The following is a 23,859-nucleotide window of genomic DNA, read 5'->3' on the forward strand; positions in this document are numbered from 1 at the left end:
AAAAGAGACTCCATGGGAGAAAACTGTGGCAGCTTGCGCCCCAAAAGATGATAGTCTTGCAGACTCTGTAAGGTCACCATGTCTTGAAATCAACTCAGTGGCAATGGATTTGATTTGGCTTAAAATAACAGGAAGGATCCCTGATGGGACAGTGGTTAAACACTTGACTGCTAACCCAAAGATTTGTGGTTCAAAACTATCACCCACTCTATAGGAAAAGGTGTGACAATTGAACTGCATAAGTGATATATCCTTTTAAATTCTATGGAGCAATTCTATTATACCTTGTGGAGTCATCTCACAAGTTTGCCATGATAGATCTTGGCTGAAAGCAGACAGCACCAGAAGAATGCCTGTGTTTCATTGACAATACAGAGGCATTTGACTGTGCAGATTCCAAGAAATTGAGAAATTGTGCCTAATTCTGAGAAGAATGGGAATCTCAAAACATATGATTGTGCTCATGCAAATCCTATACTTGGACCAGAAAGCAGGAGACAGAACAAAGCAAGGAAACACTGCAAAGTTCAAAATCAGGAAACGTGTGTGTCAGGGACGTGTTCTGTCTCGATACCTTTTCAATCTATATACGAACATATCATTCAGGAGGCTAGGCTTTATAAGGAGGACTGTGGTATCAGAACTGAAGAAGACTCATCAACAGTCTGCATTATGCAGATTCTTACTTGCTGAAACTGAGGAGTGCCTGAAGCATTTGTAGCCTTCAAAATGGATTGAAGCTCAACATCAAGAAAGCAAAGATTTTCACCAGTGGCCCTATTGGCATCTCCACGATAGATGGAGAAAAGATTGTGATTGTAAAAAACTTCTGCTTTGTTGGGTCTACCATCAACGCCCTTGGACCCAGTAGCCAGGAAATCAAAAGATGAATTGGATTAGGAAAGTCTTATGTCAAGGACCTGTCCAGAGTACTGACATGCAAAGATGTCAGTCTAGAGACTAAGGTGCACTTGATCCAGACCACGGTCTTCTTAATTACTTGCTATGCATCAGAGAGCAGGACAATGACTAAGAATGTCAGAAGAAGACTTGATGCCTTTGAGTTGTGCTGTTGGAGACAAGTATTGAACATACCATAGACTGCCAAGAGAACAAACAGATCTGTTCTGGAGAGAGTGAAACAAACTTGCTTTCAGAGGCAAGTATTTTGAAGCTCTGTCCACATACTTTGGCCATAAAGGCCATCATTCTTGGAAAGGTGGAGGGACAATGCCGGAGAGGAAGACCCTGGATGAGGTGCATTGACACAGTGACTGAGTTGATAAGGGCAGGTGTTTCGGACACAGTGAGACTGGCTCAGAATAGGACAGAGTTCAGAGGACCTGAGTTGTAGGTGACTCGAGAGCACATAAGAATGACAACGACAGGTGAAGACCCTTAGCACAGGTCTCGTAGATAATAAGTAGTACTACACACTGGTTAGAGCAGCTATCTTCCCTGGGTACAAGCCTGAGGTCTGCTAATTCCTGGATGGATGTCCTTGAATAAAGTGCTTAACTCCCCTGTGCCTAGATTTTCTCATCTCTACTCTACTAGTGGCATCTATGTAGGATAGTTTGTGAACAAAAGAGTTCACTACCTACTTAATAGTTCTAACTCATGGCATCCCCACTCTGTAGGGCTTTAAGATTAAGCTTTCAGAGGTAGATTGCCAGGTCTTCCTTCTGAAGCATCTCTGGATAGACTTGAACTATCGGCTTCTCAGCTTTGCTAACCATTAACTATGTGCAACATTCAGAGTCTCTAAAAGAAATCACTGCATGAACAAAAGTCCACAAGTCCAGGGAGCACTCGAGTGATAGCACTCACTATAGTTCTCCCCTGAGCTCAGTCAGTCTAGATAGAAAGCATTATTGTCTTTGCTTAGAGTTTCATCAGAAACATGATATTTAGTCTTTCTTGCTTTCTACTGAAATTAGGTCTACATCACACAGAAATTGTCTTACAACCATCCTCCTGGTAGACTTGATGGAGCCCAAGGAGCACTGCTTTTAAAGAGCATGTTGCTAAACCAAATGTTTGTTGGTTTGAACACACCAGTTGCTGCACAGGAAAATAATGGGCAATTTGCTTGAGTAAAATGGAGCCTTGGAAACCCGATGGGCAATTCCACTCTGACCTATAGTGTCACTTTGAATTGAAATTTGCTCAATGACAGTGGATTATGGTTTTTCTGGTAGATCTTGTCCAAATCACAGTATTTTTTTATTTGTAACCACATGCTCCTCTCAGATGCTGTGTATACACGCATGCATGTAGTAGGGCCCAATTCAATGAATGAAAAAATGAAACATTGGTGATATCCTTTTTATTCCTGTGTCTCTCTAGATTATACTCTTCAGGAATGAACCAAGTGTCTGCATTAAACTCTTTCGTTCTGAGCAATTCTAGCTGAACTGTCACTGTGACAACATGAGTGGAAGAGCATCTGACCTTTTAGTAGTTTCACTAGCTGCCCCCCAGAGCAGCCAGCCTCTGGGAAACGCAGTAACCTGAATCGTCTCTTGACCATGACTGATGCTGCTTAGCTGAATCTAACAGAGATGCCAACAATGCTAGCACTACCAAAGAATGCAGAAGGGGTGAAAATGGGATTGGGATCCTGAAAAACAAAAGAGGAAAATTTGTGGACTAAATAAGTAGATAAATTTGGTCCAGAAAACAGAATACTCTAGAGAGCCGCTAATATTGTTAAAGCAAGAAAAGAAACTTTTCTTAGATATACAGGCAAAGAGTTTTGAATGGATAACTCTCAGACTGCCCCAAACCAATCTGCCTGTTTTTGTCCAAGTCCCTTAGAAGTGAAAATGGGGAGACTTTCCCTTATGTGCTTTGGGTAGTTGTCAGGACAGGCCAGTCCTTGGAAAAACAAATCATACTGAGGAGGACAGACAATCACGGAAAGGGAGGAAAAGCCTCAACCAGATGGACTGACGAGGACTAGACTACATCAATGGACTTAAACACACTGGGGATCATAAACTAAACTTGGCCTTCTTTCCCTTGGTCATTTAAACTTGTGTTTTAAGTGGGCATGCCAGTGTTGGTTTGACTGATAGAAGGAGTGTTCCCCAATTTCACTGTTTACTGGCAGTAGATTTGCATCTCTGGAGTATGTTCCACGTGTAAGTGGCTTTCACTTTCAAAACGGAAATGTTGCTCTGCATAAAGGAAGTTCAAGTGCAATTAAACACAGAGCCATTGCTACAGGATTGGGGACACTAGAGGAGGAAGAGAGACGAGACAATTAGATGAGGGCACAGCTTAGATTTGCCCCTTTATCGTCTTCTGCTGTGATGAATGGGACAGATACCATCGAATGGCACCGAAGGCCAGATTGCTCCATCCTATCAGGTGGAAGAATCTGAGTTTCTATTCTCTCCAAGGTCATTTAGAGAATCTAGGTCGACACTGTCATTTCAGACTATAGTTTTCCTGTATTAGGATCCATAAGGAAAAAACCCAATCGTAATAAAGTCTATTAATCTTTAACACAACTCTATGGGAAGGAAAGGTAGGAACAGTTTGGGGTTTTTTCGTTTTTTGTTTTTTTAGTCTTTGTTGTGAAAAATGTGAGGCTAGAAAAGTAGTGAAATAAAAAGAGGCATTATCATCACTGAAGTTTTCTAGGCACCAGCAGACCCGCTCACTTGAGGTCGTGCTTAGGGGAGAGAAGGACTTTCTGTGGAGAGAAGCCGCAGGACACCCACTGTACTTTGTCAGTTGCAGATGCTAATGGAACTAGGCTTGGTGACTGAAGGGGAAAATGGAATATGAAAGCAGAATGAAAGAGGACTTAGAGGCAAGCATGTCATTTCTAAATGAAGGTTTCATGCAAAGGAATTGAGTCTTTTCACAGCTGAAAATGGAATCTTTAAATAAGATAAAATAAAAGGCTTGTTGCAGGTTCTGTAATGAAATACAGTTTTCCTAATACCCTGTGACCCGCATTTCTCCCTGCCTTATGGGCGCTATTCCTTGACGTACAAACCCGTATTTTCTCAAGTCAGCATTTGATGATGGATGTCAAAATACAGGCCATGTATTATGCATATAGCATTACCGTTTTAAGGTGTTTACTTGTCAAGTTGAAGAAATTCAAAACGTCACATCCACTGAATCTGCACGGCTGTCACTTGGAGTTTTTCATGCCTTTGAATGAAACTTCTGATGAAAACAGTTTAGTTTCCCCTTTCACTATTCCAGGGGAAGAAAACAGCTAGCATTTAAATGTATATTCTTGGTTAGGTGGTTGGCCAAAAAGAAAGAAAACCAACCAAGCCAAAGAGGGGGGCAAATGACAAAAAAACCCCTCAACAACAACAACAAAAATCTCACACAGTCCAAAGTTTGGAAAGATGCACTCTAGAGTAATTAAAAAGTACTTAATCTGTTCATAGTATGTTATTAGTATAGAAATAAAATAAAATGTGGCCTGGGAAAAATTATTACATAAAACTTTCTTTTATCTTTGTGAAAATATTGCACTCAATGATATAAAATTTGTGCACAGGAGAGCAGAAAATAACCCTTTTGTATTTCTCTAACATTTAATACACTATGCGTCTCCAAAAGAAAAGGCAACTATTGAACTCCTATCATTTTATTCTTTCTAGATAACACTTCACACATATCCAAAATGTCACAGTACTTTTGAGAGTAGGTGAGGAATTTGGTCACACTATTTGGAGTTTGTTCTCACAGACTTAGCAAGTGATTTTGTACCCTTAAGTCCCAATTCATTGAAAAGCCCATGTAGAAATCCACAATGGGTAGAAGAAAACAGAGGAAATACAGAGATTTTACTGCCTCTGCTTGGAGGGGCAGAGGGTAGGGGGAGGATGTGGGATGGACCTTACTGTGAACATTGTACTGATAACACCATTGGCCATGTTTTTCAATGTTTTTTACAAGATGAATAGAAGTGGTAAATAATTTTTTCACCTGTAGAGTACTTTGCCAAATAGTCTGTGTCTGTAGGCACATCCTTGAAGACATAGACAGACAGTCAGCTTCCTCCACTTCCATGATTCTAAACTCTCATTAGACTTGAAGTTACAGATGGGAAAACTCTTCCTGATGACACACTTGAGACTTGGGCCTGAGGCCCAAAGAAAATCAAACTGCCCAAATAAATATAGCATGCCTTTTCTTTGTGTTCCTGTGTCCATGTCCACCTTGCAAGAACTGGGTTGGATTCACTGGAAGTTCAGGTGGTATACTACCAGAATGGATGACTTCAGCTGCAAGAAAAGAAGACTCATTCTCATTTTGACGACAGCTCAAACAAAACATATGCATGTGTGAGTTTGCATGCATGCACATGTGTGTGCACGCACACACCCCCCCACACACACCCACTCTTCCTCTCACTTATGACTCAAGTTGCAGCTAACCAAAAATTGGGTAGTTGATACTTTGAATCTACTACCAAGTTTTGTAGAAGAAAAAAAAACTCAGGTGATCTGCTTCCATAAAAAGTATTGGTGTTGTTGTTAGGTGCCATCAAGTCATAGACTATTCATTGTGACCCTGTGAACAAAAGACTGAACACTTGTATAGCTTCAGTCATTTATCCACATTCATAGAGTTTCCAGAGGCAAGTTATTTCGTATGTGGATGCCATTCCTGGTTCCAAGTTTGTTTTTATCGGGGATCTCCAGCAAACACATTGCACTCTGAGGATCCATAATTGCGTTTGACACACCAGTGTCACAGTGTTTAGCATCACAGCAACCACAAGTTACCTCTATACAGCAAATAGACGGACCAGTACTATACCACTTAGAAGAATGTTTGACCAGAAACAACCACGGAAATCTTATGGAAAAGTTCTTGCATGCAATACGTACATTAAAGTCAACCTGAGGTCAAAGCTAATGGGATATATGTGGAGATTTCAAAACACCCTAAACAAATGTGTCTTGTGGAAAGTACAGCCATATATTCCTTAGCAGGAAGGATGCTCCATGTCATGTACTTTCAACATGTTGGTAGGAGAGAGGGACATCATGCCTGGAAATGTAGAGCATCAAGAAAAAAGAGGAAGACCCTCAATGACATGAATTGACCCATTGACTGGAGCAATGGCCTCGATTTTAGTGGGGATGGTGAGGATGGTCCAGGATAGGACAGAACTCAGATCTTGTTTGTAGGATCACTATAAGTGTCAGCCGACTCGACAATACCTAACAGTAATAACGATGGCCTAATGAGTAGGGAATTGTACTGCCAAGTCAAAGGTGATCAATTCAGATTCACCAATTGCTGCACAGGAGAAAGATGGACAGTCTTCTCGTATGATTCATGGCCTCTGAAAACATGCTGAAGAGTCAGCTATGAGCCTGTTCCAATTTGATGGCACAGAACAATCATATACACACACTCACAGTAAAGGATTACAGGAGGGCTGGTTACCTCAAGAACTTGAGAGTTGTTTCTTCTATAGTTCAAATTAATCAAAAGTTAGCTCTGTCCTCGGCTGGTGTCCACTGTCATTGAAAAATGGGCTGCTCCACGGTTCAGGTCAGTAAGGACAAAAATTAGGGTCCAGGCAATTCGAAGGAAATACCTCCCTGTGGGTTTTTTATTTCCAGCAAGCCCCCAGCACTTTCCTTTCACATTCTTTGTTGTTGTTGTATACTGTTGAGTCGGAACAAACCCGTAGGTGACCCTCCAGTGGGTTTTCAAAGGCAATTCCTTGTCTGGGAAGAGATTGCCATCTTTCTCCCACAGAACAGCTGGTGAATTTTAACCCTGTGACTTTGAATTGGCAGCACAGTTACTTTAGCACTAAGCCACTAGAGCTCAGTCACATCCACTGGCCATTAATAAATCTGTCAGAAACCCATCCCTAAGTCCCTGCTTATCCTATGACAATAGGATAAGCAATAATTTATATAAAGAAGGTTACAGTAAAGAAGCCTAGTAATGCTGGGGGACCAAAGATTCTCTACATCTCAGTGCTTAAAGCAACACAGATTTCTTTTTCTCTTGCTTGCAGTGCTTAGTGGGTCTGGTCAACTGTCCAGGGCTGCTGCCCAGCCTTCATCTCCATAGGAACCTCAGTTACATTGTTATTACACCTGGAAAGAAATGGGTGACAAGTCATTCACACGACATTAAATGTTGGTACCAGTAGTGATACCTGTTGCTTCTGTCCATATGTCATGAGCCAGAGTGTTCCGAATGTCACGTGGGCCTGTAACTTCAAGGAGACACGGAGGTCCCGTCATCCTTTGGGCCTAGAAGGGGAGACCAAAACCTGGTATAGAGATTAGATTTTTTTTTTAAACTACTGAAGATGTTTTTGAGTTTTTATATATATATTCTCCTTTGCCTTTCTAAGCAGCAGCTCATCAGTGTTTGTCCTGGGAGTGAGGATTTCTGACCTGTAATAACATATGAACCATGTCTTAGGTTATGAATGCATATTGTACTCTAATTATTTCAAAATTTCCCACATCTTTCCTTTTTCTCTCCTCCTTTTCACTAGGGTTCACACCCCCAGGAATGGATAGATCCTCTCCAGATAACAGCCCAGTACACGGGATGTTACGCCAGCCATCTATCACGACTGGAGTCAATATCCCCATCATCACTGAACTGGGTAAGGATTAATGTGGGCCTTGGGGGAATTCCTTTCACCCCATCTCTTCTGGATCATGCAGTATATGTGGAGGCCAGTCTATTTTCTAGCTCTTTCAGCCTAGAGTTTGTTTGGTTAGAAGGAGGAGAAACATGATAGATTACCAGAGGTCAAACTGATCTATCTTTCCTGTGAAAAGAATAGACAGTTTTCTTAATGCTGATCATTGTTTCTAAGAGAGTGTAACATGAGGCGTTTAAGACTGGGACATGAATTAGGGAAGGGGGCAGAGAGGAAATAAGGCATAGTTGGTGGATTCTGTCTGGTATTTTCACCGGAAGCACCGCTTTTGAGCATTCTACATGGGCACCTCCTATGACCTGCATCCTCTGGCAATTTACACAACCTCAGATGAAAGCTGACCCTGTTTTTGAGAACTGGGCACAAGTATCGGGTTTCTGTGTACTAACTCAGAAGTTAACCTTTGCTAGATGAGCTACTTTATAGGCATTGTTCGTTTTCAACAAATGCCATTCTGGTAGAAAAAAAAAAATATGGGCCCCTGAAGGTCATCGTCTTTGGTCAATGGAATCCAACTTTGAACGTGTCCATGACATTCCCCACTACCATTTGTTAATCTGCAGAATGCCCTTTCCCCTGCAAGACAAATGGTCTCGGGTCCCTTTACTTCAGAATGTTTCCTGTTATTCCCTTACTCTTTTTCTTTTTCTGTACTTTCCTCCACTCCCTTTCCCTTATCCTTAAACGCTGTATCCAATTAGCTAAACCGGGCAAGTTGCCTTTGGTGTCAGTCAATCAGGAAAAAAACAGTGGGACGCACATTCTAATGATAACCGAACTGGGTAAGAAGCATCGTTTTCCTTCACGCCCCTACCTCCTTTTGTTCTGTCGTTGGTGTTCCCAACTATCATCAGCTTGTTTTTTATTTCACCGGCTGCAACAGAAAGGCTTGCCTCATGGCACTGCTTTGAATGCATTTTATTTGTGGCTCTGGTTGGAATCGACTGTCTTGTTCTGGCCTTTCTTAATGATTTTTTCCCTCAACACAGCATCAGTAAACCTTTGATCATACCCATCTGACCTGGCAGTTGTTTTCAAAGCGTCTTTGCTCTGATTCATTTTCTTTGGCTTGGGCCATTTTCCCCCTCTTCATGTCCCCCCGCTCTTGTGCCTTCTCCCCTTCTATTTCTCTTCCAGCACATTGTCAGTTTCACTGACACCTCTTCACAGCCCTCAAAGGAAGTCAGAGGAGAAATATAAAAATTTCAAGATAAGAAAACCTAAGACAGTGCCTTCCCTGCAGCTGTTTATTTTCCTTTATTCTGACTTTATTTGCCTTTTCCCCCTACTACAGGCCCTCTCTCAGAAGCTCTGGTTCTGAAACCATAAAAGGAGCCAGCTCCTGGGGGTAGGGGTGGGGGTTTGCTTACTAAAGCCAGGTTGCAGGTCACGGTCAGAGGATGAGGTTAGCTGGCAGCCACTAAGGCCCAACCCTGCTTGTGGACACCCAGCATCCGACCCCAGGCCCCCTCTGGGAGATTCCTAGTGGACTCAGCAGGAAGATGAAGGCCTGTGGTGATGACTGCATTTGTCAGGTCCCTTCCCAATTCCCCGTGGTGACTTGGTTAATAACTCTATGAAAGGCGCCCATCAGCAGCTGGTCTCAGGACTGGGGATTGATCTTCTAAATAGAGACAGCAAAAGTGCTGCTCCGTACAGGCGTGGATGGGGTGGGGGGGCTCCTGCCTTCAAATGACTCACAGATGAAACCAACACTCCATTTTGTTGGCCCCAAAATATATTTCAAAATAAGAGAGCGAGCTTTTAACACAGTAATCTTGCTGTGAGGTGTCTAGAAACTAAGGAAAAGAGGAATAAATTGTTCACCATTCAGCACTGCATCATTGTAGTATTTATCAGGGCACAATTCACTCAGGTCAGGGAGCATCACATGATTTCTGTTTCTAGCAGGAGGAGAGGTGTCTTTTCCATGTTTTGAGCAGTTGGCTAAAAGCCTTAGCTTCTGCTAGGTGCTTCTCAGAACCTTGGGCCGTAAGAGACCCGGGAAGGCCTGGTGGTCCAGACCTCCAATTGAAAATTCATCCACCCTTCTCCAGGGCAGTCGCTTCAATGACATCACTGCTAGGAATGTTTTTTTTTTCTGTATATTTTACATGTATATGCTTCCAACCGATTAAAATATCTTAATATGCTATTAGTGGAAGAAAGAGGCTGATGTGCCTCAAATCTAAGGCAATGGTTCAAGTATTTAATTAACCTTGACCCTGCATAACTGACTCTCCTGGAGCCGTTTTCTCTCAGCAGATTATCCTGTGTGGTCTAAGAGCCTACCTCCTGTACTGATGTCTTCCTTCACTTTGACCTCAGTCATGCTTTGCTTTGGGCTACCACCTTTGATAACCAATTGCGATCTCTGTGTTTTAGTGACTATGAAAAGGCATTTCACTATGTGGATCACAATTATTATGTAGGACATTGCACAGAATGGGAATTTCTGAACATTTAATTATCCTCATATAGAAACTGTCTATAGACCAAGAGTTAGCCATTCATACAGAGTTAGATGATAGTGCATTGTTTAAATCAGAAAAGGTATGTGTCAGGGCTAGATTTTTTCACTGTCCTTACTCAGTTTGCATGCTTAGCAAATAATGCAAGGAGTTGACCTATGCAGAGGAAAACATGGTGTCAAGATTCCTTAAGAAACTGCACTATCCGTGTGGCACCACCTTGTTTACTTAAAATGAAGACTTGAGGTGTTACTGATGAAGATCAAAGACTACAGGCTTCAGTATGGGTTACATCTCAGCAGGAGGTATACAAAACTCCTCTTCACTGACCCAGTGAGCATCACGGTGATAAAGTTGTCGAGGATTTCATTTTCCTTGGAGCCATAATCAACACCCATGGGAATAGTAGTCAGGAAATCAAATGACCTACTTCATTGGGCAAATTTGCTGCAAAAGGCTTCTTTATTAAAAATGAAGATGTCAGTTGGAGGATTAAGTTGCTTCTGACCCACGCTGTGGCTGTGGTATTTCCAGCCATCTCATATGCATATGAAAGCTGGACGGTGACTAGAGAAGAATTGATACATTCACATTGTGGTATTGTTGAAGGATGTTAAATACACAGTGAACTGCCAGAAAAATGAACGAATAATCTGTCTTTGAAGAAGTACAGCTGGAATGCTCCTTAGGCATGAAGATGGGCAGGAATTCATCTCACGCACATCGTGCATGTTTTCAGAATGAACCAATCTCTGGAGGAAGGCATCGTGCTTAGTAAAGTGGAGGGGCAAGGAGAAAGGAGATCCCAACAAGATGAGCCAACACAGTCGCTTCCACAAAGGTCTGAGAGCAACAATCATAAGGATGGAGCAGGAGCTGGGAGCATTTTGTTCGGTTATATTTAGTGTCACTCTGAGTCAGTGGACTCAGTGGCACTTAAATGATAACAATAAGAGTGAGAAGTTGTAGATTTACAGTTTTGAACAATCTATGGGGTACTCGTGTACCCCGTCTTCGTCCTACAAATTGTTTCCTCTGTTATTTGCATCTTGCATCCACATATCCCTTGCTTATTCTCTTAGCATCTCTGTTGGCACAATGGTAAAAAAACCAAACATGTTGCAATCCAAAGGGCACACTGTTCGAATCCACCAACTTACCTGCAGGAGAAAGATGGACAGTCTTCTCTTGTGCAATTCACTGCCTCAGAAAACATGCTGGAGGATCAGCTGTGAGTTGGTTCCAACTCCAGGGTACACAACAACAATAAGCATCTAAGGAGAGCTCTGGTGGCCCAGCATCTCACTTGATTAGTGTTCTATGAAATGGATTTTTGAGAAACCCTTGCTACTGTACACTTGAATCTGAATACTGTAGAGCAGTACAGAGAATTTTCACCAAACCATGACTAGTTCTTTTCTTTGAGGTTTTTTTGCAATGGCCCAAACCTTTAACTTGCTAGAAAACTCTTGTCTACCCTCCCCTGCTTTGCCCTACGTTCCCTCCAAGTGGACAGTAAGTCTTTATTAACAGGCAGCAGTGCGGGGGTGGGGGGTAGTATTGAAGATATAACTTTATCTACTACTGCAAATCATTAAAAAAACAAACAACAATCCCCAAACCAACTAACCCTTTTCTGCATCTTATCCAGTTTTCATTTTCTGACCCACAGAGTAGAAATAGCAAACTGGATATGCCTTTAGGGTCAATGGAAGGAGGTGAGAACAATCTTATCCGTTTATTCTGATAAGATCCTTGAGTAAGACTTCCAAGTGCTTCTTGAGAGGGGCAAGGAGAAGCTGAAACGTTCACATGTAGTGGATGGATGGGGCATTTCATGTCAGAGGATGGTGTTGATAGCAGCTGACATTTGTCACAGACATGCTTCAGATGCTGAGCTGAAATCTCCAGGTGGTAGTTGTTGTTGTTGTTAGGTGCCGCTGAGTACAGCTCATAGCGACGCTATGAACAAAAGATCTGAACCCTGTTCCATCCTCACACTTCCTGACGCACAAAAGCCCATTGCGGCAGTCACCATGTCAGTCCACCTGTTGAGGGTCTCTCTCTCCTTTATTGACCCTCCATTCTTCCCAGCATCATGTCCAGGTAATATCCATATAAACCTCTTGATAACCTCATGGGAAAGCTACTGTTAATTCTCCCATTTTACAGATAGAGAAACTAAGATGTAGATTCATTAAATTATTCACTTGAGAAGTTTAATGTTGTTTTATTTGTTGTTTGCCAGAGTCAGAACTGACCCATAGCTGACCCCCCATCAGGTTTTCACAGACAGAGTTAGTTGCACAGGAGGAGATTCTCCATCTTTCTCCTGTGGAGCGGCTGGTGGCCTCGAACTGCATGCCTTTGGGATTGCTGCACAATTTCTTGCTAGTAGACTTTTTTCTTTTTTTTTTTTAGAAAATTTTCATTTTATTAGAAAGTGAAATTAGAGAAAATTATCCTAACAAAACAGAGGTCAGAATATTGGTTACTGCTAGTACTAATAACAGTTAGAAGCATACATAAAAGACTATTCTACATTGTCAGAAATATTTCCTATCTTTATGTCATTAGACAACCATGCATAATGATTATTCTCCTTTTCCCCATAAAGAAACTTAGAATTAAGGAAATTGCTTATTTTCAGAACCCAGTTGTCGATTGTAAACTTTGTGCTCTCCCTCGGCATTTATAAGGTGCCATCAAGTCCACCGTGACCTATGACGATGTCACGGGCCTCAGAGTAGAACTGTGTCCCCCAGTTCCCAGCGGCTGCTTTCTCAATAGATCGCCAGACCTTTCCAGAGCAAATACTTTAAATGTTTGCACCGTTTGTTGCACCGTTCTCCATCCAAAAAGCAAACTGAGTGCCTTCCCACTGAATTGATTCCAGTTCTTAGGTCAACATCGTATGACAGAGAAGAATTCCCTACACAGAGGTTGTAATCTTTATAGGAGCAGACTGCCTCTTTGTCTTTCTCAGTGGCTCATATCTTCAAACCCCTGATCATTTGATCCACAGCCCAAATGCTTAGCCTACAGTGTTCATATTTCCCATGTGGCAGACAAGAGAAACCCAGATGTGATTGACTTTGGAAACACAGAGCAAATATGATCTCCATCAGGTCCTTCTCTTCAGAAACAATGGTCATGCTTAGCCCTGTACCTTCTCATTTATTATGCCATGCACAATAAACAATGGAAGTTTTTTGAAAGTTACCTAACAAAATACTTTTAGGAAAAATAAACAACCAAAAAACCACCAACAAAAACTTTAAGCAGTGGTCCTCATAAAGATTACCTGCTGATACAATTAGAAAGGCTTCAGAAAGGACATAGCCTCTGCTCTTTTCCTCAAAGCACATAATTTTACCAGATACCACAAATGCTCATTTTGCTCCCCCCATGAACTCCCTCACTATTACTTGCTCTGCAGAAGCCAAGATGGAGGTGGATATTAATTTGTCATTTAATTTTTAATAAGTTAAAGACATCGCAGTGACACAACCAATCATGTGCCACACGAATCCTTGAGGGGTCCTCCCGTGGAAATGAAATACAGCTTTAGATGCTGCAATTGCTTGAGCAGAATTCTGTAAAACACGGAATTGTTTAGAAGGGGAAAGGGAGAATGCGCCCCCCTGTGCAACTCAAGAATAAGAAAGTCAGAATCAAGCAGTAAATACAGCCAAGTTTCTATTCTACCCTGCCTGGGGTTTCTTTAATATTAACAGAACCCATTATACCCCAGACTCTACAGAGGTCAGTCTTCAGTCAGATAAACTATAGGTCATGCTTGAAGGTGAATTCCTTGCTTTTGCCTTTGTGTGGTCCCAGTTCATTGCTCTTGACTTTGAATGAGTTGCTGTTCTTTGTGGCTCAACTTTCTGTCCCCGCATGGCTTCTCATCACTGACATACTTCATCTCTCAAAGGACTTGGCTACCAAAAAAACGCTCCGGGGTGTTTTTTGGTCACGATTCCAAAACTGTACCAGAGAATTGACCACAGTGTCATCTGCTGGTGGTCTGCAGTCTGCCATGGACTGAGCCTATTTGACTTCAGATGCTGAATTAAAGAATCCCATAGGAGCCGTCCGTTGAGTCCCACTGACCCATCTAGAGCTTCTCTCATGTTTTTCTTTTTCTTTCTTTTCCAGTGACGCCGGTGACCAGTAGCCTGGTCTCTTGCTTTGGGTTAGATTCCTGAGTCTGATCTATGGAGCTAATTAATTCTTGTTTTACACTTTTTCTAGTGAATGATACTAATGTTCAGTTTTTGGACCAAGACGACGATGATGATCCTGACACAGAACTATACCTTACACAGCCCTTTGCATGTGGGACCGCATTTGCTGTCAGTGTCCTGGATTCCCTCATGAGTGCGGTGAGTCGTCCACTCCCCAGCTGTTTGCGCAGGGTTTGTGAGATGCACATGTGACTCCTTACCACCACAGAGACCTGGCGATCCTGCTTGAGCTATGATGACTTCAAGAAATGCTGATTTGTACTAATCCCATCTATGTCAGAGTAGACTTTCGCTCCATTAGGATTTTCTTTTTAAAATGTTTTAAAAGCATTTTATTAGATTGAATTGCAATAAACTATGTTGTTGTTGTTTTTATGTGCCGTTGAGTCGTGTGCGACTCATAGCGACCCTATGCACAACAGCCCTAAACACTGCTCTATCCTGCACCAACCGCGCTGCCTCTGACACACCCACCTCGATTACCCCAGTCACCGAATCAATCCATCTCATAGAGGGTCCTCCCCTCCTATGCTGTCTCTCCATCCTCCCAAGCATGATGTCCCTCTCCAAGGACCCGCCCCTCCTGGAAACATGTCCAAAATATGTCAGACGAAGCCCCAGAATCCTTGCTTTCAAGTAGCTTGGTTTAATCCTCCCCAAGATGAATCTGTTTGTTTTCCTGGCAGTTCATAGTACGTTCAGTACTCTTCTCCAGCACCATAGCTCAAAAGCATCAACTCTCCTTCTGTCCTTCCTAGTCATTGTCCAACTCTCTGATGCATAACAAGCGATTGCAAATACCATGGCCTGTATCAGGCGCACCTTAGTCTCCAGAGAGACACTGTTGCTCCTGAGTACTTTAGAGAGGTCCCTAACAGCAGACTTTGCCATTGCGATACACTTTTTGATTTCCTGACTGCTGGTGCCAAGAGTGTTGACTGTGGAGCTGAGCAAACTGAAGCTGTGAACATTCTCAATCTCTTCGCCATCCATCCTGACGCTGCCAATTGGTCCAGTGGTGAGAATCCTTGTCCTCCCGACATTGAGCCTCAGTCCACACTGAAGGCCGTAGTCCCCGACCCTTCGCAGCAAGCGCATGAGGTTCTCCTCAGCCTCAGCTGTATACAAAGTATTATTTTCCCACATCAACCGTGTCTACAGGTATAATTCTATGACATCGATTACAGATTTCAAACTGTGGCACCATTATTGCTATTCTTCTCCAATAATTTCACCACCATTAATATAAAATTCAAATTCCCCAAAAGGAAAACTTCTTCTTACTCCCTCCTTTCTATACCTGGTAGCCCATTCATTTAAGTGAGAGCATATATAGTGTTTGTCCTTTTGTGAAGAAATTCTTTACCTCAATATAATGCCATCAAGGTGCATCCGTGCCTTTGTATTCACCAGGGTTTCACTCTATTTATCCCTTTGTAATATTGTTTATTAGCCTACATTTCTTTATCCATTCATCTGTTGACAGAGATTTTGATTGTTTCCACTTTTTGATTATTGTAAAATGCGCCGCAGTGAACATTGGTGTATAGCTCTCTGCATTCCTACTTTTACATCTTCTGGGCATGTGCCAGAATTGAGATTGCTAGGTTATGTTTTTTAAGGACCTGCTATACTCTTTTTTTCACAGTGACTTTACCATTTTACATACCCACCAGCAATAAATGAGCGTTGTAGCGTACCAACAGCTTCAACAATATCTGTGGTTTCCCCATATCTTTACTTTTAATTGCCATTCTTATAGGAGTAACTTGGAAGGTATCACATTGTGGGTTTGATTTGCATCTCCCTAGCTTGTCCTGGAGAGGGTGAAATCAGGTTGCTCTTTGGAGGCAAGGATTTTTGAACCTCTGTCTTACATACTTTTGGCATGTTGCCAGGAGAAGGATATTATACTTGGAAGGGTGGAGGGTGCAGGAGAGGAAGAAGTAGGATGAAATAGATTAGCACAGCGACTGTGGCAATGAGGGCAGGTGTGTCAGAGGCTGTGAGGTTGGCTCAGGACGGGACAAGGATCAGAGCTCTTGTTTGTAGGGCTGTTACGAGTTGTTGTCATAGTTGAGTAGACGGCATCTAAGAACAACACTACTGAAGACCTACTGGAGGGTCAGCTATGAGGTTTTTTCCAACTTGACAGAACAACAAAAATGAGTACTAAAGGGAGCTCTGATGGGCAAGTGTAAGGAGATGCACTCCAAAGGCACATGGTTCGGATTCACCCGCTGCTCTGCATGAGTAAAATAGGCAATCCCCTCTATCCAATCATAGCCTCTGAAAAACAGACTGGAAAGCCATCAATGAATTAGTTCAGACTCAGTGGTATACAACAATGACTATTGAAGGCGCTCTTGTAGAATAGTGTCTTAAGTGTTACACTGCTAACTAGATTATACTATAAGTCTGTGGTTCAAACTCACTAGCCCCCCAACAGAAGGGCACTCTCCTTCTATAAAGATTCACAGCTTGGAAGCACTGTGGAGGACAGCCAGGAATGGGAATCAACTCAAAGTTGGTGGGTTTGGCCTAGGAATGATTTTAAGACCTGGTAGCATAGTTTCTGTGGACTTACTTTAATTTTCTTCAGCTTCAATTTGAACTTGCATATGAGCAACTCATGGTCTGACCCACAGTCTGTCCCGACCTAGTTTTGACTGCCGTTACTGTTTTTCTCCAATGATTTTTTTCCACAAATAGAGTCAATCTGATTCCTACACAGCCCATCAGGTGAGATCCATATGTAAAGTCGCCATTTGTGTCTTTTAAAAAAAATGTATTTGCATTGAATAAATAATTGTAACCATAAAATTCAATCGTTTTATTTCCAACTTCATTTCTATCACCAAGACCATATTTTCCAACTTCTATTCCATATTCCCTGTCTCCTACTTTTGCATTTTAGTCACCAGTTTATCATTAACACATCTTGATTGCATATTTGGTCAATTTTGGACTACAAGACTTAGTAAAATTCTCAATTTCTTCCTCTTTGGCTCCAGATGTAAGAGAATATATTTGAATAATAGTCATGTTAATGGATCTTCCTTGTATGTGTATGAGTATTATGCTATCACTCACAACATTGTACTTCAGGACAGAACTTGAAATTTACTTTTTTGGCTATGAATGTAACATCATTCTTCTTCTGTTTTTCATTGTCAGCATAGTATAGCATTTGATTATCTGATTCAAAGTGGCCAAAGCTGGTCCCTCTCATCTCACTAATACTTAGTATTTTGATGTTCTTGTGTTCTGCTTCATTTTAACACTTTGCAGTTTTCCAACATTCAAGCTATGATCTTCCCTTCTTTCATCTATTTGGTCTCTACCACTACAATATTATAACTATTCTCATTCTGTTACTGTTCATAGGGTTTTCAAAGGCCTGTTGTTTAAGAAGTAGATGACCAATCTTAGGAAAGTCTGTCTTAATTGGGGAGCACCACCAAAACCTGTCCACCATGGGTAACCCTTACGGCATTGGCACACCTGTAGCACAGCTTTCAGTATCACTGAAACTCCAAGTTATCTCAGTACAACTAACTGACAGAAAAGTGTTGTACTACTTAGAAAAATGTTCTGCACAAACACAGTTGATACCAACCACCTTTAAAATACAAAGGCACACCCACCCCATCCTGATTGATTTAAACAAGAGGTTTCCAGTCCGTAGCTGATTGTTAACTAAATCCAAAAGGCCAATCAGCTTACACTTGGTTGTTAACAATTTAAAAAAAAATGACCAAACAGTTTATACCCAACTTGGTTAATAACCTCAAGGTTACCAAGGTGATAACTTCAAGGGTTTACCCTACTTTTTCTGCCCTGAGACAGATGAGGCATTTTGCTCTTGTAAAGATTTTATCTTGGAAACCATATGGAGTTCTCAGTTTTACAGGATCACTTTGAGTTGAAATAAAATTGATAGGGGTAGGTTTGGTGTGGGCCTTGATGTTGAACATCTTTTAATATGCTTGTTGGCTATTTTTAATATCCACTTTGATGAAATATCTGTTCTAACCCTTCACCCCTCCTTTTTATTAGTAAATTGTCATTGATTTATTTATATTTTTGTTAAGTTGTAGACATGCATATTTTAAATCATTTAATCTTACAGAATATATGAAAATTTGTTTTTCAATCTGTACTTAAGGTATTTCCTTTTATGATACCTCTTTTATCAGTGTGTTGCTGTGGTGTTTTGTTTTGTTTTTTTTTTCTCTTATTGCTCATGCTTTTGTTGTTGGTGATCATGAATCTCAGGAGGACAAATATTGCATAAAACCATTCATTATTGTAACAATAGAAGGATAACTAGTAAATTATGTATGGGTGCTCAAAAGGGAAAAGGAGGGAGCAGAAGGATAAGGATGGATGGAGACGACACCACAGGATTTCACAGTTTGGTAAGCAGAGGGAAGAGGGAGAAAGAAATTAGAAGGATTTGTGTGAAAAAGCATGGTAATGATGGGGAAGATCCAGTGGTGATTGATTTTAAAAAACATAATGCATGAAAATGATTATATGAAACACAATGTAGATGAAGACTAGTGTGAAACACAATGTATACGAACATTGTAAGCAAACTAATAAATTTAATTAAAAAAACAAACAAACCCGAAAACTAGGTCCTATAGCCATGTTTCTATGCTTTCTTCTAAGATTATCATGGTTGTAGTCTTCACATTTAGGTCCTTGATTGATATTGAATTGGTTGTTTTGTTTTGTTTTATTATTAAATTTTATTAGTTTTAATGAACATTTACAGGGATTTTGGGTTTTCATTCCTTCATTACTGCACCATTCTCTCTACCCTCCTCCCCAGTTTGTTCTTCTTCCCCCGCCATCCGAATGTCTGTTTTAATTGTCCAATTGCCACAGCGCTTATCAAAGTCAGTTCTGACTAATCTCCTTTGTCATTGTGTCCTTTGCCATTCCCTTTCACTCCTCCCTGAGAGAGACTTCACCCTGATTCATAAGGAAAAGGGAATGGCGTATTCTCTTAGCTACTTCCTGCTGAAAAGGGACGCTGTGGGTTTCAGGGTGAAGATCTTCTCTCACTACTCTAAAGGGCCCCTTTGGCACATAGACTATTATGGAGATTGATTTTGGAATTTAGATGCACTGTTATTAATTGTGCTTAGCCGTACATGTTCATATTCTTGAAGATGTATCATGGGGGGGTTGCAACCTAGAAGACACAAATTTAACTAACAAGTTATAAGTACATGAGTCAAAAATTATGGAAAAGTAAAAGAAAAGATTCTTTCATTGTTTTACAAACCCTCCCCCAGGTCCCCTCCACCATGGAGCCATCGCTCTAGACTCCTGTGATGACAGAAATACCTAGTCACATATCTCTTTTAAACAGTTTTCTCCCTCCTCTGTTTCAGTGCAGTATACATTATTGAACCCATCTTACTCAGTCTCTCCCCAACCCCGAGGTTAGTCCCATTCTACAACAGTGGCATCATGTAATATTTGTCCTTTTGTGACTGGGATATTTGACTCAGCATAATGTTCTCCAGAGTCAACCATTTTGAATAATATTGCATGAGTTCCTTGTTTTTCAATGCAGCATAGTATTCCATTGTGCGAATATACCACAGCTTCTCTAGCCATTCGTTTGTTGATGGGCACTTAGGTTGTTTCCAACTCCTTGCTATTGTGAACAAAGCTGCAATAAACATGGGTGTGCATATATCTGCTTGGATGTCAGCTATGGTCTCTTCAGGGTATATTCCCAGTAGTGGAATTGCTGGGTCAAATGGTATCTCTATTTGCAACTTTTTGAGAAAGCGCCATACTGCTTTCCACAGGGGTTGCACCATTTTACACTCCCACTAACAGTGAATCAGGGTTCCAGTTTCTCCACAACCTCGCCAGCATCTGTTGCTTGCTGTTCTGTTAAATTTTGCTATTTTGACCGGGGTGAGATGATATCTCATAGTTGTTTTAATTTGCATCTCTCTTAGGGCTAGGGATTTTGAGCATTTCTTCATGTGCTTGTTAGCCATCTGAATGTCATCTTCGGTGAAGTGCCTGTTCATATCCTGTGCCCATTTTTCTATTGGATTATTTACCTTTATCTTGTTGTGGTGCTCAAGTATTTAATATTTTGTTTTTAAAAAAAATTTTATTGCTTTTTTTTAATGCATGTCCTCTTAAATCAGATCTGACTAGTACAGGAGGAGATTGTCCCTCCTTCAGCAGAGCATCTGGTGGATTCGAACCTCACATCTTTGGGATTTCAGTGCAGCTTCTTGCCACTAGGCCACCCACCAGAGCTCACCTGAATTGTTTTTTTTAAATAAATTTTTATTTTATACTAGTTTGCTTACCAAGTTGATATATATTATTTTTCACACTATCTTCATTCATTGTGTTTAATATAATCACTCCCATTCATTGTTGTTGTGTTATGTGATTTCAAGTCTCCTGCACTTCATAGTGACCCTATCTACAACAGCCCTAAATCCTGCTCTATCCTCTGCCAATATCATTGTCTCTGACACTCCAACCCCCATTATCCCAGTCACTGAATCAATCCATCACATCCATCACATCCCTTTGTCAAGGGTCTTCCTCTTTTGTACTGCCCCTCCACTCTCCCAAGCATGATGTCCCTCTCCAAGGACTAGTTTATCCTTACAACATGTCCAAAGTATGTCAGACAAAGCTTTAGAATCCTTGCGTTCAAGGAGCAGCCTGGCCTCACCTTCTGTAGGAAAAACCATTTTGTTCTCCTAGCAGTCCATGGTATATTCAGTACTCTTCTCCAACACCACAACGCAAAGGCATCATTTCTCCTTCTAGTCATTGTCCAGTTTTCTGATACATAGCAAGTAATTGCAAAGACTTTGGCCTGAATCAAGCACACCATAGTGTCCAGACTGATATCTTTGGTATTTAGCACTTTGGAGAGGTCTCTGACAGCCGACTTTCCAAATACAATTCGTCTTTCAGTTTCTTGGTTTCAGATACCAAGAATGTTGATTGTGGAGCCAAGCAAACTAAATCTGTTAACAGTCTCAATCTCTTCACCATCTATCATGATGCTGCCAATTGGCCCAGTGGTGAGAATCTTTGTTTTCTTGATAATGAGCATCAATCCATATTGAAGGCTGCAGTCCTTGACCTTCTGCAGGAACTGTTTCAGGTCCTCCTCAGTTTCAGCAAGCAGGGTTATGTCATCTGCGTAACACAGATTGTTGATGAATCTTCCTCCGATCCTGATGCCACATTTCTCCTCATAGAGCACAGCCTCATGGATAATCTGTCATGCATATAGATGGAAAGATTTGGAGACAGGACACATCCCTTACATTTACCCTTACCAATTTTGAACCATGCAGTGTTTCCTTTCTGTGTTCTAATTACTGCCTCCTTGTCCAAGTATAGATTTCACATAAACACAATCAAATGTTCTGGGATTCCCATTCTTCTCAGAGTCAGTAACAGTTTGTTGTGATCCACATAGTCAAATGCCTTTGCATAGTCAATGAAACACAGAAAGACATTCCTCTTACACTCCCTGCTTTCAGCCAAGATCCATCTAACATTAGCTAGAATATCTCTAGTACCACAGCCTCTTAGTACCCAGTTGCACTTCAGGCATTTCTCTGTTGATACGCTGTGCCAGTCGTTTTGGATAATCTTCAGCTGAATCTTGCTTGCAGGTGATATCAATGGTACTGTCGGATATTCTCTGCACTCTGTTGGTTCACCTTTCTTTGGAATGGGAACAAATACAGTCTGGAAATCTTCCAGTCAGTTGGCCAGGTGGTTGTCCTCCACATTTCTTGCCATAACGTGGTGAGCACATCCAGGGCATTGCCTGTTTGTTGAAATATGTCAATTGGTATACCATCATTTTCTGGTGCCTTGTTTTTTTATCAATTCTTTCAGAGCAGCTTGAACTTCTTCGTTCATTACCACAGGCTCTTGCTCATACATTGTTTCATGAAATTATTCTGTGTCCACCAATTCCCTTTGGTGCAATTACTCTGTATTCTCTTTCCATCTTCTTTTAATGCTTCCTGGATCATTTAATATTTTGCCAAAAGCAACCTTAAGTACTACAACTCGAGTTTTGAATTTGTTCTTCAGTTCCTTGAGATTAAGAAATGTTGAGCGATTTTGGCTTCTTTGATTTTCTCCCTCCAGCTCTTTGCACATTTTATTGTAATACTTTACTTCCCATGCTGCCTTTTGAAATCTTCTGTTTCGTTCCTTAATATCTTGATTGCTTCCCTTTGCTTTGGCTTCTCGGCACTCTAGTCATTCAGAATTTATTCTGACATCCATCTTGGCCTTTTCTTTTTCCTCTTTGTAATGACCCTTTTGCATTCTTCCTGGATGATATTCTTAATATCTTCTCACAGCTCATCTGGTCTTCGCTTACTAGTGTTCAAGGCCTCAAACCTGTTCCTGAGATTGCTTTAGGATAGACTTAAGGTCATATTTTGGTGCCTGTGGATTTGATTTAATTTTTTGTAGCTTCAACTTGAACTTGCATATGAGTAGTTGGTGGTCGGTTCCACAATCAGCACCTGCCCTAGTTTTCACAGCTAATATCGAGCTTCTCCAGTGAGTCTTACCACAGATGTAATCAATCTGATTTCTGTGCATACTATCAGGTGAAATACATGTGTATAGCCTGCATTTATGTATTTTATAAATGTATTTGTAATGAGTAAGTCATTGTGCAAAATTCTATCATTCTGTTTCCAGCTTCATTTCTGTCACCAAGTCAATGTTTTCCAACTACTGATTTTTCTTCTCTGTTGCCAACTTTTGCATTCTAGTCACCCATTATTATTAATGCATCTCAATTGCATGTTCAATTGATCTCTGGTAGAAATTTTCTATCTCCTCCCATTTGGCTCTGGTTATTGGTGTATATATTTGAATGATGATGGTATTCAGTTGACTTCCTTGTATGCATATGGATTTTATCCTAACAGTCACAACATTGTATTTCAAGATGGATCTAGAAATGACATTTTTAAATATGAAAGCAACTCCGTTTTCCTCACCTTTCTACCTCCAGCATCGTAGTTCATATGATCATCTGACTCAAAATGTCTCATGCCAAGCCATCCCATTTCTCCAATACCTAGTATTGCAATATTTATGTGTACCATCTCTTTCCTAACAATATTCATTTTTCCTACATTTATTGTTCTCACATTTCCATGTTCCAATCACTAGTGCTTGCTTACAACTGTCCTTTCTCCCTTGTGTTTACATACTTCAGGGCTCAGGCTCAGTTGCACTGTCTTGTAGTCTAAGTGTGCTCTCAGAAATGGATGGTCAATCCTTCTTCCTTGTTGTTGTTGTTATGTGCCGTCGAGTTGCCTGCGACTCATAGCGACCCTATGTACAACAGCCCTAAACTCCGCTCTGTCCTGTGCCAATTGCACTGTCTCTG

General features: G+C 41.1%; 1 protein-coding gene across 23 annotated transcripts in view; it reads left to right on the forward strand.

The window, feature by feature from the left end:
- Nucleotides 1-23,859, forward strand: part of KCNMA1 (potassium large conductance calcium-activated channel, subfamily M, alpha member 1) — a 1,059,824-nt gene that overhangs the window by 968,668 nt on the left and 67,297 nt on the right. For 17 of the 23 annotated variants that reach the window (XM_006887494.1, XM_006887484.1, XM_006887485.1 and 14 more), the window contains 2 exons: nucleotides 7,517-7,630; nucleotides 14,419-14,549. In XM_006887494.1, the coding sequence (XP_006887556.1) occupies nucleotides 7,517-7,630; nucleotides 14,419-14,549 (245 nt within the window). Of the gene's footprint in view, nucleotides 1-7,516; nucleotides 7,631-8,391; nucleotides 8,473-14,418; nucleotides 14,550-23,859 lie in introns of all 23 variants that reach the window. The other 6 variants (XM_006887495.1, XM_006887496.1, XM_006887477.1 and 3 more) reach the window with 1 other exon arrangement.

Source organism: Elephantulus edwardii, unplaced genomic scaffold (assembly GCF_000299155.1).
Source record: "Elephantulus edwardii isolate Elephantulus edwardi_28Jun2011 unplaced genomic scaffold, EleEdw1.0 scaffold00058, whole genome shotgun sequence".
In the NCBI taxonomy this organism is placed as follows: domain Eukaryota; kingdom Metazoa; phylum Chordata; class Mammalia; order Macroscelidea; family Macroscelididae; genus Elephantulus; species Elephantulus edwardii.